This window comes from Diadema setosum, chromosome 10 (genome assembly GCF_964275005.1).
Source record: "Diadema setosum chromosome 10, eeDiaSeto1, whole genome shotgun sequence".
Lineage (NCBI taxonomy): Eukaryota > Metazoa > Echinodermata > Echinoidea > Diadematoida > Diadematidae > Diadema > Diadema setosum.
The window spans coordinates 17,432,786-17,448,672 of record NC_092694.1 but is presented as its reverse complement, the minus strand read 5'-3'; the positions used below and the strand labels follow the sequence as shown (position 1 = coordinate 17,448,672).

The window sequence follows — 15,887 nt, the reverse complement described above, 5'->3', positions numbered from 1 at the left end:
TTTTGGGTATACGGGCTTGCCAATAGGTCTTGGTTGGTACTGGCGAGACCTTCAGTACTTTAGACAAGGGGATGCGTCAGATGATGTATATAGTTGGCGTTGAGATAGTTCGTAAGAATTTTGTTCCGTAGTAGAGTTCAGGGATTCTCAAGTAAGCTACCTGACGGAGACTGCACGAAAACACGTACCTTCAGTGGTCCCAATTCCATTGTGTGTGTGTGTGTGTGGGGGGGGGGGGGATATTACCACTTTTTCTTCCTCATGTCCGTGCATCATGAGGTATAGATACAACATACAGTGTATTCAGTACAAAACATATCAAATATACATGTAGGCCTAAATAGGTGTAGAATAATATTCTACACCTATATGTAGGTATACATGTATATTTGATATGTTTTGTACTAAATACACTCTATATTACACAATGACATGATATACAGCACTAGTTGAACAAAGTAAAGTAAAAGTAAAAGCAAAACAAAAACACAGTATATTTACAGGGAAAACCCCACAAAAAGCAAAAATTATTCTAAACCAAGATTTACTCAAAATGGGGGGGGGGGGGATGACTGTGGTGTCAAATAAAATTTTAACTAACGTTTAAAACCTATAAAGGCTGCATATTGGCTGTTGCATATTGGCATTGTATTCCCACCTTGGTAATTGGAATCGTTTTGCTTACAGCAGGTTTTGATATATGTTTATTTGAATATCGATGTTGTATTTTTTAGACGTAAACATTTTCAACACAAACATTATTATATCCTGATATATCTAAGGGTTAATTTGTAATCAATTTTTACACTATTTTCACCTCGGATGTTATATTGATCTCGACTTTATACCCTCAACACTGTTCTTAGAGATCGATGTTGGAGAATTTGAAGACGTTGAATATAAGTATGTTTAGTTCTTGACCATATTTCACAATAATCAAAATTACTTTGACTGGTAAAGTATGGTTGCCGTTTCAGCTGATACAGGCGAGATCTGCAATTGTGTTTATGGGGATTTTCTTATCGCCATTTGTCACAACCATGATTTTTCCATCCAGGTCCAAACTCGTATAATTTTGTGTGTGTTTTTTTTTAATAAGGATGGTTGATGAATGTAATTATGATTTATCATTTTCATCAAACATCTTAATGAACTAATTTTGCAATCTCACTAAATAGTTTTAACATAATAGTATTGTTTGTACATATGCATTGAATAGGAGACAAACGGAGGCAATGCAAGAGAATCTATCATCAGAACTACGAAAAGGGTGTGGAGATGACGATCTTGATAATGACGAGCCAGAGAGGGACGGCCACAACCCTCCTGAAGACGATGAAGAGTAGTGGAGAGCCCAGTTAAAGGGGATGATCTTGATAATTATGTTGACATATTAGAGTGAAGCAGGCAGTCTTGGTTGAGACCGAAGAATATTCATCCCTAAAATGTAGCAAATATATTCCTTGAACCTTTGTGTCTGACTACTACTGAATGTGTATTGATGATAAAGCTCAGCGAAAAAGGTCAGCGAAAAGAGTACTGTTACAGAGGGTTTATCATTTTCATCTATACAGACTCACACACATCGCAGATGCTAGGTCTCGCATTTTGTTATGTACAGGTGTATATTTGGTTGCAAGTTATTTCCAATGCCTTACGAAAATTTCCGGTTTTAGATCGAACCGGGCGTCAGAAATGAAGATACATATGCATATATTTTTTCTCGCAGTACCGGGTCTTTGATATACCTTGACATTCCCCCATTGGCTAGAAGGGTTTGGAATTTGATTGTACACATTCAAATCTTCAAATTGACATGCTCATATACACATAATGTGCTTCCAAAAACTTCATTGAATTATTTAGGATATGATTAACTAGAGCTGTTCCAAATTGATGCTGTTGTGTCGGTAAAATTGCTTCTACTTCATTATGACCATTCAGTAATTAGAATACATTTAGAACAAGTTGATTACGATTTGAAATCAACTGCAATAACTCGTTATACAGATTATTACGGAAGGGAGGGAAATCCTGGTGGCACAACAACATGTCACACTTCCTGACAACAAAACAAATCACCACCACCAATGATAAAAAACTTAAAGTAACGAAAACTTTATTCTTCCCTCGCCTCAAACGGCATCGTCTCAGTCTCGATCCATCTTTTTTCCAACACGTGGTCCGAACAGGCCACGCCCACTTTGTACAAATGCATATTCATGACAAGATAAAGACAGAATCTAACAGTATACTGGAAGAGGTATCATGAACAATATCAGAGTTTGTACTTAAGTCAAAATCGTACAAAATTATATTCGACAATGTTTGTTTGTATCCTTGAAGGAAGAATGCGCCTTTAGGAAATTATGACAAGAAAGGTTCATAAATAATCATTGTGAATTGATATGAACGTCCGAGATTGAGAAGTTAAAGAACAAAAAATAAACCAAAAAGTTGCAGCATACTTACCTAATTCAAATTGTACCGTTCAAGCTTGGCATACAGTTCAATTTACTGGATGCAAAATAAGAAAATGGCTGATACATTTCAGATCAATGATAGAAATACGTGTCTAATAAAGACAATGGAATATATAACCCATCAAGAAAAATACTAAAATGCAGATTAAAAAATAATGACATTATTGAAGAATCATGCGGTGATTTTTTTAAAGAACAGCACTGAAAGATTACAAAATGATATATCAACTCAGCAAATATCTTGATGATAGACATAAATGCACTAAATGATTCACTTTCTCAGCCATACGATTATTTCTTCTTTTGTGGCGGTTTATATTATGATCCGGTCTATTTGTATAACGTACATTATAGCAATGGTGGCATACAATGAGAAACGCCAAAGTGCATTAAATTTTGTCTGTTGACACGATCCTTCTGCAAGTTTCTCTGAAAAAACTCCCGATTGTGTACCTAAAAGCCCGAAGAGTGAGTTAGCAAGCCTCTATAACTGAACTGGAAAAAATTATCAACCTCAGTTTGAACTACACTGTAAAACAAGTTTCTATGCTCACATTCTGTATTCATATAGCGTTTGTTAAAAAGTATAAATCTTGACATCTGATGGCTATTGATTCCGGAGAAATTCGACCATGCACATGATGATGGGAATTGCATCTGTATAGTCAGTGGCGGATCCAGAGGAGGGCGCAAGAGGCGCACGCCCCCCTTTATTTTTATCGTTAAAAACAAAAGAAATAAAAAGGAAAAAATGAAATGAAACCAAGAAGTGGCAACAACAACAAAATAGTTACGCCCCCCGCCCCCCCCCCCCCTTTACAGAATTCCTGGATCCGCCCCTGATAGTGTTATAAAGTCACAATCTTTTTGAATCAGGGCATTAATCCCATTACTGTACATCATCATTATTGTTATCAGATTCTATGATCAGGACGCGTTTTGTGTTCAGGGAAATATCTGGTTCACATACCTGAATCTGGTTATTGTATAAAACAAAACATTACCTCACACAGTTTTTACCGAAGCTACATCAGTGACTGAATGAAAGACTTTATAATAACTCTTTGTGTGCTGAAAGAAAGGGACATTTGGTAGTACAGGGGTTTGGAGGAGTTTTCTTTGCAAATCGGCACTCAAATCACAGACTTTTAGACAAAGGGATTTAAGAAGAATCGTCAGACTTTCTTTGGTATTAGCCAAATAATGTTACCGATTTTATTCAATACTTTCATTCTACATTATATATATTCGTATTATTTTAACCTATATTATACTTACCTGTAGTGTACTGTTATGGATTGTGTTGTAATTCAATGTTATTTTTTTTTTTCAAATTATTTCAAACTGGTATAGGTTCATTCAGTGCTCTGTTGCAAAGCAGTTTTATGTACCGAAGAGACGACCCTGTATAAAGAACGTAGAAAAAATAGATAAATAGACACGATGTGTGTTTATATTATCTGTGCTTATTCTTAGACTGATTTCTATACCGGATGCTCCGCAAAACGGTATATGGTTTAAATGTCAAAAGGTTTTTGTAGGTGAGGTAATTATGGTTTCTTGATCTGTTGCATAAAACACTGTAAAGTAGCTGTTATGTTGCTGCTGTTTCTGTCTTCATTTGGTACAATACATCATGTATAACGTATGTTCACATAATGCAGATTTATCTTTGTATTCTATTTTTTTTTTGTTGAATCATACTTTATAATGCGTGTGTCATTTCGTATCACGAGAAGGATATTTAGCCCATTATTCGCTTACCATATACTGATATATATCTGTTGATGTTAGTAAAGTAAAAGTCAGTGTTTCAGTAATGTTTGCTTGTGATTGAGGGAAAATGAACATTAAGCCACATCTTTAGGTCTTTGAGACTATTAGCATTTGCATATTTTTGCTTATAAGTATTTGAAGAGGGGGAGAGGACATGACAAATAATGTACGCCCTTGCAGTGACTTCTGCTGTGAGTGCTTTCCTTCCGGAAGACCGGATCAGTAACTGACTCGGTTCCATGACATTTGCTCCTGCGACAGTTGCTCCTTGCTTATGAAATATCTGCACGCTGAGCCAAAAACAAATTCTACCCACAAACATAACCCTAACCTTTATCCTAATCCTCACATCAAATTTGACTCAAAATCCTATCACAGACCAAACCCTAACCCTAAGTCCTTGGAGAAAGACCGGAGCAACTGAAGAACTGAACGGAAAATAAGATCGGAGCAAATGTTGTGTCACCCTCAGCTGACTTACATCTACACACAGACAATAACGTAAGTGACGTTATTATTATTATTATTATTATTATTATTATTATTATTATTATTATTATTATTATCTTTATTATTATTATTATTATTATTATTATTATTATTATTATTATTATTGTTATTATTATTATTATTATTATTATTATTATTATTATTATTATTATTATTATTATCATTATTATTATCATTATTATCATTTATTTATCTATTTGTTTATTTATTCATTTGGAATTTCAATACAAAATACAGACAGAAAATCACAGAAGTCCTTATCCCTATATTTTCCCTCAATGACAGTAATGACATTTTGTCAGGTCGATCAATATTGTCAATGTGATTTGAAGCATCATCCTATCATAGACAAGGTCAAGACCGGGTGTAAATGACTCAGGAACTTACATTGTGTTTACTTTTCAGCATCATTATTTCTATGATATGCAATCACAGAGCGTGGCAAACTACCTGACAACTCTATGCTCTGCATTTCACGATGTCGATGCCCAAGCTCAGCTATTATATACACGTCTTTTCATTTTGTCAAAGTATACTGATTTTGTTGTACGATTTTCATAGATCATATATGGTTAGTATAGGTCATTCATGGGTTAATACTTTGAATAGTAATATTCAACATTATGTATACATTATTTGTTTGTGTTTGTTTGAAAAGGTATGAAAACCCATGAATATGACATCGATTGTATTGTCTATTGCTGCTGATTAGAGCTATGCTGCAGGATTTCACCAACAAAAAATATAAACATTATGTCCAAAGACACTGCTTACGAACACAATGATGACTGATCCGATGAGTCGACGAATTATAACGACAGAGTGCTGAATTAATACACTGGCAGGTCTTTCTTTGTGGGGAACGAGGGCGTGACTGTTTCTTTCTTTTTTTTTTAACCTTCTTTTTCTAAGAACAGCTCTTTGAACAACGTACATGTATCTCTATGCTGTGGCCATGCATACGTGAATGGCTGAATGAAGAACAACAACTCATCTAACTTTGACGAAGTTCCTGCTTGACTGATCAGGGAATACGATTTAACAAAGCCCCTGCTTTAGCTGAACAAGGGACGAAAATTGTTTGCGTGGAATTTTCAGTCTGTACAGTTTTATCTTATAACACGTTACGAGATATAATTCAGTCTGCGTCAACTGGCAAATAATTTTCCTATCAAGCCTACTAACTTAATTAACCTGTGTGTGTCGTGTTATCGTTCCTCACTATGAAACCTCAATTACAGTGCATTGCAAATTCATCCTCAGCCAATCAACATTGTTTGATCTGGGGGATTTCTCTACATTAAGACATGTGAATTACGCCTTGATTCATGCATTGTACAATAAATCAATATCACTTAAAATAATTAACTGACCGGATTCTGTTTTCGTGTGTGTGTGGGTGTGTGTGTTCAAAATGAAGCCTACAGCATTTCTGCATGACACTTACTTCTCCATAAACTTAAATGTATTTGCATACGAACATAAGCTTCATCTAAATACAAGTGTATTTAAGTGTTTGGTGCTGTCATCCGAAAACCAGTAAGCACTGTAATTAAGAAATCCCCAAACTTTTGAGATTTGCACAGAGAGAGAGAGAGAGAGAGAGAGAGAGAGAGAAGGGGGGGGGGGGGGGGGGAGAGGAATCAACCCTCGACCGAAGAAGCCATGGGCACTTCATCCTCCCCAGGGCTGGACCCACATCCCCCCACCACACCCCCCCCCCCCCCCAAACACAGACACACACACACACGCACACACTACAAAAACATTCTGCAGCCACTGCATTGTGCTGTATTTTCTGCTGTAGGCCTATTCTAGGAGCAACCCTGAAAACACACACACACACACACACACACACACATACACACACACGTGCAAACAAACACAATCATATGTGACATGGAACTCTCTATTGACCTCCAGTGTGAACAGACTACTAGTACTGGTACATGTACTTGTACTCAGAAAGATTGACATGTTTGTCTCAACATCTCTTGGTCTCTGCAGTAACAGTTTAATGGCTGTTCACTAACATAGTGAACACAACGGTACACTATATAAATCTCATTATGTACAATTACTGGAAGTGCTTGCTTCTGTAATATGAACACATATATTATATCACTGCCAGCATGGACAAATGAACCTTGTAGATGTAGATGCCGTAGCTCTCCTTCCTCTTCCTACGCCTCTTCTTGTCGGCATTGGGCCGGGGAGCCTTGGCAGCTTTCTTGGCAGCTTTCGAAAATGAAAGCATATTATACAGTATGTATACTGGTATACATGTACGATATTTCAAAGTATCTCTGCATTTTCATAAGTTTGAACGTGCTCATATAGTAATAAAAAGGGGGCATACAATAAATACAGCCTCAATGACCCGTCAACATAATTCAGTACAGTGCATTCTTTGTCCTTCCATTCGTTTTTCTTAGCAAGTGGCAAAACCAAACCCATGCATACGACATACAATGGTGTATATAGCACAGAATTGATATATTCCAGAATACATTTGTCTTCTGTTGATCTAGTCATCACTTCCCCATGGTTCTCAGACAACTGTTGAACAGAAAAATACAAGCAGACAAACAAAAAACAGAATAAGGAAATAAGTAGACAAATATACACCGTATTAAAAGAAAAAAAAAAATCTTCACTTCCAATAATATGTCATATCCACAGCATGTAGAAATATCTGGGTTGTTCTTTTTAAAACAAAACACATAATGACAGCACTAAGGAACATTTTGTGCTGGAGATTTGTGCTATTGACCCATGGCCCACAATTAATGGAGCTGGGTCTACCAATACAGACGGACCATTCACTTGATGACAATAAATTGCGCAAGTTAGTCTTTGCGTGTGCAGCATGTTTGGGGGAAATGTATAAACTGGATTATCAAAATGGAAATTGCCCATGCCCTCAAGGAAAGGGGAGGTAATGTACAGAACATGAGGCTGCTAAATTTAGGATTTTGTATTCTGCACTTTGTCGAAAATCAACTGACAAAATTTCACAGAAATTCATCAGCAGTTAATAAGATGAGCAAAACCTGATGACGGGATTAGGTCTCAATAAACACAGTCCAGTATTTACCTAACAAGTTAAAAAAAGAATAAGAACTGTACACCCCAGTGTGTACATAAAGTGCAGAAAGGAACTTTTAAAATATACATTATTGCTAATTTTTTTTTACACAACCCTATATAAATCATTATATCATAGATCACCTGTGATAAATGATAAATATGCCTTTTAAATACAAATACAGTAGGTAGAGATTTTCAAATGCTGATACAGCAGTATAAAGATATAGCCCCTCTTTTTTTTTTCTTTTTTTTTGTTACTCTTGGTTCATTGACCAATAAGTTACATGTAATGGTAAATCTCCCTGCATAGCTTATAACTTGTAAGTCGTACACTTGTTTCATCACTGTTTACGCTGTTGGCTGTCAGCCAACCTATTACAATGTACAAATGCCACAGAGCATGGAAAGGACAACTCAGAGGAATATCAGTGTTCACGTTGTGTTGTCTTGACTGCATGAAGCCATTCTGCCAAGTGATTCCTACACACTGTATATCCATGATCCATTCTTACAGTATCATTTGAACAGCTACTGCCTAAATTTGCTCTCAATGTGACTTTAATTCTTTTCTCTCTACCTCCTGTGACACAGCAGTGTAAAAACAAAACTCCAAACTGCTGAAGATTTTGGTGTATGAAAAAAAAAATCAAAAGCACAAGCTATGAAATGTACTTGTAATGCTCCACCTCCTCTCCAACACAGGTACAGACAGACACACACACATGGCAACACACACTACAGACACAGACACTACTGGAAATATTAAAGTACATCTGCCAGTTGATTCTTAAGACAAATTGATCTGTTGAATTGTGTCAGTTGATGCATAGCTCAACCACTTTTCTGTGGGATCACATATGTGATACATAGAGACACACAGACAGACACAAAGATATCACATATCTTGATAAGATACACACAAAATTGGTCAATACTGCTGTCAACCTGGAATGTACTATTTTCAAAACGCAACATCTTGGTGAGAACTAGTCAGTTTCACTGACAACCAAATTGACCAGAAACCAGAACATGCTTGCTTTGAATTCTGGAGATAATTCATATGTGTTTCTGAGCAAGAAGAGTTTTAAAAGGCCTTGTCAACTGACAGACAAATTACAATGTACATTTACATGATGACAAGTATTACAAATTCAGCACTGACCACTGTTGAATAGCTGATCTTTCTTTCTTTATTTCTGATAATGACTAATGCTTTATACTTCTGGAAAATCTCAATCTGAAAAGCATATTGAGGCTTGGTTATAATGGAAGAACCCAGTTGATTCTTTTTTCTTTTCTTTTCTTTCTCACAATGGGGGAAAAAAAAAAACAATGCATCTCAAATACACTTACACTTTAATGGGCTAATTGCACAAGTATAAATAATTTATCATATGCCTCATCTAAAAGCACACTCGCATAGTATACAAAAGCATGCACACAGTGCACATTAACAAACATACAGTCACACACCCACACACACTTCATGCCAGGTTTGATATTGAACATACTTGTAAATGCCACATGAAGTAACCACATATCAATAATCTCTACAGCTTATAACTGAGTCAAATAGCACCTGAATATATGTATCACTTATAATTTACACACCTGCATATATACCACTTTTACCTTTTCATGATTTGAAATTTAAATTGGACAAAATATCTTCTTCTTTTTTTCTTCAGGTCAAAAGGATGTTTGATCTTACACTAGATCGCGGGTAATACTGAAGTCTGTGAAAAATCAGACCTCCACTCGCAGAACCAAATCATCAATTGAAATAGCGATGAAACTTTTGACTCGCAGATATGATGAAAGCACTCGGAATTATTGGATTTCACAGAAACCAGAATACACAGAAGGATGTTGTCTGCCCGAGCAATCAGCACGCTCTGCTGAGGATAAGATCGGCAGCCTCTTCAATGCTTTCAACCACAAAGTCAGCTTTGTCCTCCAGCAGTCTCCTATCAACACCACCGGTCAGGACACCTGAGGGGCAGAAGAAGAAGAAGAAAAGAAAAAAAGAGTTGTCAATGATCCAAGTCTAGCATGGTCTTTGCAAACTTAGAGATACCAGTGCCGCATCAGACAGAATGCTTTGAAATCTGGGAAACAATTGCAAAAAAAAAAAAAAAAAAAAAAAAAAAAAGCTGCACACATCGGAAGCATCAAATCACTTTGCACGGTGATGATGTTCCTGTGTAATCATAAACAAATACTTACTGTTATATGCCTACTGTAGTTACCATTCTATTTAAACAATGCCTGGATAAGATCCTCTTTTGGGGCAAGCAGTCTTTTTAAGTAAAGTTCATTTTATTTCATGTCTTCCTCAGCATCTCCCCCCCCCCCCAAAAAAAAAAAAAAAAAAAGTTGAAGGAAAACAAAAGCGACATGTGACTGGCATATGAGTCTTATGAGAATGTCATTTTTTCACCTTATTTCCCATTTCTTCCCCCGAGGACTAACTATGTATTGTTTTTCAAAACCATCAAGGCACAGGTATCTATTATCTACAGGTACTAAGGAAGTAAACATTCATAATCTTTTGCAATTCAAGTACAAAGTGCAAGATAAATGGAGAGAAAAAAAGTAAAGAAGAGCACGAGGAGTGGTACAATCTAGTTTGCCTAATGTCATCTTTCCTGCCATTGTTGAGACGAATGAAAGGAAGTAGTCAAGTACACTGGGGAGGATGCAAGCCCAAGGTGGTGTCAGGTGAAAGATGGTCTCGGTCAAATATTGTCATACAAAGGTTGGACAATATAGCAAAGCCCTCATACAACAAGGTGATTTTGCAGGTCCCAACTCAAAACGTTTGTGCTTCTTTTTTTCTTTTTTCTTTTTTAGTACCCTGATACAGTAAGAAAGCTGATACAGCAGGGTAATTGTCATCGTTTTTAGGTTCTCACTGCAATGAGTTTCCCCTGTTTCACTTAACCCATTGAGGATGGGTTGATTTTGCTACAACACACATTTCCCGTAGACACTTGCCCGAGTATACTAAGGATTCGTCCTCAATGAATGGTTTGCAGCACAGATAACGCAATCTCTCACATGATTTTAACTCTTTAAGTGCCACTGCAATCTAAACTCCCTGTGTGCCACACTATTCTAAGACAGCAATGCAGGCATGTTCTGGGAAAACATTCTGCTTTTCATAACCATGTATCTTTTTATAGATTTTTGTTTTGCTAGACATGCAATGTGCTAAGTTGTAGAGAAAATTTGAAGTGTTGGTTTGATGTTAATTTTGTGACAAATCTTCAATTACTTTTCTTTCAAATGACTAGCAGACCTGTACATGTTTGTCCTGGGGACCATTGCATAAAAGTTACTGTTATGGTAACTTTTCCATCCAGTGGTAACTACCATGGCAACAATACTCAACAGCCAATCAAAATCAAGAATTCCATGGAAGTTGCCATTGGATGGCAAAGTTACCATAATTGTAACTTTTATGCAACGGGCCCCAGGTATGACTTTTGAACACAAAACAGTGACTTAAAATCTTCGAATTTACTCAAAAATCTACTAGGGAACAATACATGATACTCAATCATTACATAATGCGAGATACATGTGGGCGAAAGGGGATTGCAACAGTTTTCATTGTACTGCGGCATTTTGGCGATTAATCAATCAGTTTGGGCGGGTTTGTGCATTTGAGCAAATTATGCGAACTTGGCATTTTATCAACTAAGTATGACATACAAATGTGGCACATAAAGAGTTAAGACTGTGAAATTCTCATTCGCTTGACCCTCCTCCTGCAGTGTAATCAAATAAAGTACACGTACTCTTGTGGACATTTTACAATCTATGAAACTGATGTTAAAAACTATGTGGTGGCAGTATACTGATTTTATACCTGATCTTGTAAAGAAATGAAATTGAACTGATATACAAACTGCAGGCCTGATATTGGAGCATATTTTCCACCTTGAGACCAAAAGAAAGCTCTTGTGCGAAATGTCTAGTGGAAAAAGACAATTAAATGAAAAAGAGGATTGGATGGAAAAATTATCATTCACTTACTGATGACGAGTCCACAATTTGAATTCCTGCCACACATAGCGTCTGTGGGTGTGTCCCCAATGAAGACCGCATTCTTTGGCTCCACCCCAAGCTTGGCGCAGATCTTGAGAGCAGTGAAGGCGTGGGGTTTGGGCACCACCCCCGGATCATTGCCGCAGACAATGACATCGACCAGGTGGGCCACACCAAGGCGGTCAAGTGTCCCCTCTGTCACGATGCGGGAGTCAGCTGTGTCCACAGCGATGTAATATCCCTCATCTAATCAGACAGACAAGACAAAAATGTTGGAACAAATTTAGTATGATGCTGCAAAGGTGACAAATGATTAGTGTATTAGTATACCTGTTATCTAATCAATTTTAGGATATATTGCTCAGTCTCAAGGAAAGGAATTTGCAGAAATCCATACATGTACTCACCACCAGAGAGTAAATCTTAGTGTTGCAAAAAATCACTTGCACATTGGTCACATACACTGTATTCTACATTTTACAAGTCATTAAAAAAAGAATTATGAGATCTAGGAAAAAAGGGCAAAATTTATTTTTATTTATGCAAAGGAGTACTCTTTCCACATCACATCACATATTATGCACTTTACTACCATACTACATTGCACAGATTAACCTGTTGGGAATGAGGTTATATTGCTGTAACACATTTCCACTTCCTGTACACCTGCCCGAGGATATGAGTGTTCAAAGGGTTAAGATCAGCACACTCTTTCCCTATCTGCTGAGTAAACAAAATGTGAGACATTCATTCACACTTCTACTTATTACAAATACCGTACCCAGAAACAGTACCTTTAAGTCTTGTGAAGATGCCTTGCACGTCCCCAAACTCCACAAGCTCCCCAGAGAGCAGAGCATTCGCATTGTCATAGCAACTCGTCACGATGCGATGGGCGCGATCCTTTGGGACCCCCTTCTTCTGGAGAAGGGCATGAAGATACTCAAAGCAGGCACGATTGGGCTGTTCCATAAGGATGCCTGGCCCAAAGGTATTGGAGGCGCTGTCAAATCCCATAGCCTTGAAGATCTCCTCTTGAAGCCTCATGCCAGTAACATTTTCCAGTCTGTTGCAACAAACGTCACGGGAATCAAGTCAGGTCACATCTTGTATCAATGTTAAATCATCATAACGATATGTGGATGAAAGCCTCTAGTGACAAGATTTGAACGAAAGTAATACGGTATCCAACAGCAAAGATTTGAATTTATTGAACATGATCACTTACTACTATAATCACTGGTCCCTTGAACATTTCATCCTTAAAATCTGGTTAAATGACCACATGGAGTGATAAAGCATATAAATCACAACATCAGCTTTATCACATCACAGCAGATAAAACATAGGCAATCAAGGGTAAAAAGGAAAATTGTGACAGCTAGTTTCCAAGTTGTTAGTGGATTATGTTATACAAGTGTCTATGACAGCAAATTAAAATACGAAGTTTTTCTGTTATAAATGTGACTGTGAAAAACTTGTGAATCATCCAGCTTATAAGTTTTGCCCATTCTACATTCAGTTGAAAAGCCATTCCCTAGCTAAGGTGAAGAACTTCAAAGCATGTTACATATTTTTCTTTTTTATCTTTAGAAGATGCACTATTGTGAGAGATTAAAAACAAAGAAAGAAAGAAAGAAAGAAACTCTTGTGTTACCTTTTAGCCACCTGACTAAGCCAGGGCCCCCATAATGAATGCATGCATGTCAGCGTTCCATCCTTGTCAAAAATGGCCACCTTCCGGACACCGCTCTCTTGAGGTCCCCCACGAAGGGAGAAATCGTTGTTGTTGCAGTTGTAGATGTTCATGATGTTTTTACAGTCCATTTCCTAGGCTTTAAGTACGGCTACAAGTTTGTACTTCGGGCACCTGAAGAGAGATGAGAAGTAGGCTTTACTATTATCATACAAGCGGAATATCTTGATTTATTCACATATCCCATCCTTTTTTCCACATTTGTATCATCACCCTGATCATTTAGTCTTTTGTTCCAAACTTCCAAACTATAATGTATAATTATATAGAATTCCACAATATGCAATCAACAGACACAGCTCCAGTCCTACAAACCCTAGTATGATGTCTACATAGAAGATGTCTATCATCAATCGTATCAAATTCAATCTGGCTGCGGATGCTGCATACTGCCAGCCTGTCTGATCTACAAATCGTTATGCCAACAACATCCTATAAATTCAGATGGTCAATTCCATTTTTGTAAAAAAAAAAATAACTACAGTTCGACCTAGATTATCCGGCCATGTCGGGACCGGCGCTCATCCGGATAAGCGGATTGGCCGGATATGGGAGACACAATTAATGTTAATGTATATAGCTGCTGTCCAAGCTGCCATCCCAGTGCACTGGCAGCTAGGCAGGTAGCGTACCCCGCAACGGTGGTGTAATCTATGCTAGCCTGCGCAAAATTGTAGTCCCTTCTTCACAAAAATTAAGTATCTTTATATGAAAATCATACATGTTTTACCTCATTAGATATTGGGAAACCTATCATGCACATCTTATGAAATTAGTGAAATAGATCCATGAAAGTCACTGATTTTTCTCAATTTTTGGATGAAAAAAAAAAAAGTCCTTCACTGCGTGAACGCGTCCGGATAATACAGATTTCCGGATAAAAGGAGGCCGGATAATCGACGTCAAACTGTAGAAATAAAAATCAAATCCTACGGTTGTCTACAACAGATTACCACAAGATCCTGATCTCATTGTGTATAACGTAACATGTATGATTAAGGTGAAACTGACCGATATTTTCTAAGATAGACCTACCGCCTACATCGTAAACGTTAGAGGTCCAACTAAGTTTTCTATACAACACGTCAACAGCAGATCAAATCAGTTTGGATCAGATATGACACGAAGTCAGACAGTAAACGTTGCATATAAATGACCATGATGACGGTGGAACAATTAAGGGAGGTGGTGACGTTAGAGATGCTCAACCTACCTGCCTGGGCCGGGCGTAGACACACATCATGAGATGACATATGGCCACACAGGCGAGGTTCAGAGCAGTCTACCGAGCTTACAAGCAAGCCGAGCTACGAGAGGGCAGGGAGGTGAGACGTCACCTCCCTGGAGAGGGCTAACCCCGGCTCGGGGCGCTGTAACCAGTAACCTATACGGTACGGGTTGGGGTCGCTGCTGCGCGCGGGGTTACGAGAGGGCATTGAGGGAAACACTAACGTAAAAATAGATCTAGTGTCACTTTCACTGCACTGCCACTCGACAAGTTCAATGAATTGAAAGAGACACAAGAAAGGGGTCATTGGACAAAAAACAAACAAGTATGAAGTAAACAAGTAACGTAGATATGGACGTCTATATACTTAGTAACTTACACAACTGACTGCTAATCAGATGTAAATCAAGATGAATTCTCACTGTAGGTCTGTACTGCTGGTACGGCCTTGTACTACGATGATGATGGTCGCAGGCAGCAGGTCGATGGTTCGGTACCGGGGTCGTGTATCGGTAATTGTTAGACAGGTGACACAAACGGAATTAAGGAAGAGGTAGACTTCGGCTGCAAGAAATTTGAGACAACGCACGCATCAATTCGATGTTCCGATCAAACTGCACTTCTGAAATGGGAATGTGAGGTAATGTCTGTCCGCACAGCTTTAAAACTTCACTGAGAATGATGCATGATGAGATATGTGTGGCACGTAGATGGTTTCACGGAACGCCGGTGCTTCCGCGGTTATCGAACATGAACACTCGCTGGGAGAGCCAAATTCGCCGGCATGTTAGCTCCATGGGCAGCACGATCAGCTGTAGTTCTCTTGATGACAGTAGGCGTGCAGGGCCATTCCCTGTTCACATGCCGTTCACATGCACAGCAGCAGCTTTTGTAGTCTCAAAAGATCAGACACATATTGGTAAATAGGACACGGACTTTGCTTTTATCCAAACAATGCGAAAGAAAAGTCAATACAATGGATGTTTTCCGT

The 15,887-nt window shown here is 37.9% G+C and overlaps 2 protein-coding genes across 2 annotated transcripts in view; one reads left to right on the top strand and one right to left on the bottom strand.

The window, feature by feature from the left end:
• LOC140233819 (uncharacterized) overlaps positions 1-1,346 on the top strand; it is a 39,349-nt gene extending 38,003 nt beyond the window's left edge. The window contains exon 16 of the mRNA XM_072313911.1: positions 1,220-1,346. Coding sequence (XP_072170012.1) covers positions 1,220-1,346 — 127 coding nt within the window. The remainder of the gene's footprint in view (positions 1-1,219) is intronic.
• A 5,415-nt stretch (positions 1,347-6,761) lies between these two features.
• Positions 6,762-15,707, bottom strand: LOC140233638 (putative pyrophosphatase PpaX). The gene is made up of 5 exons (XM_072313744.1): positions 15,276-15,707; positions 13,570-13,782; positions 12,707-12,978; positions 11,901-12,158; positions 6,762-9,851 (listed from the first exon to the last, which is right to left on the bottom strand). The coding sequence occupies exons 2-5, from the start codon at positions 13,737-13,739 to the stop codon at positions 9,745-9,747; spliced, it is 807 nt and encodes a 268-aa protein (XP_072169845.1). The 5' UTR covers positions 13,740-13,782; positions 15,276-15,707; the 3' UTR covers positions 6,762-9,744.
• Between the last annotated feature and the right edge of the window lie 180 nt (positions 15,708-15,887).

What these genes read in the sequence shown, in the direction of transcription:
- LOC140233638 (XM_072313744.1), bottom strand. Translation starts at nt 13,739, where the DNA reads ATGGACTGTAAAAACATCATGAACATCTACAACTGCAACAACAACGAT. An exon ending in CTTAGTCAGGTGGCTAAAAG is followed by an intron (nt 12,979 to 13,569) that starts GTAACACAAGAG and finishes TTGTTGCAACAG; the next exon opens with ACTGGAAAATGTTACTGGCA. An exon ending in AAATTGTGGACTCGTCATCA is followed by an intron (nt 9,852 to 11,900) that starts GTAAGTGAATGA and finishes TCTGCCCCTCAG; the next exon opens with GTGTCCTGACCGGTGGTGTT.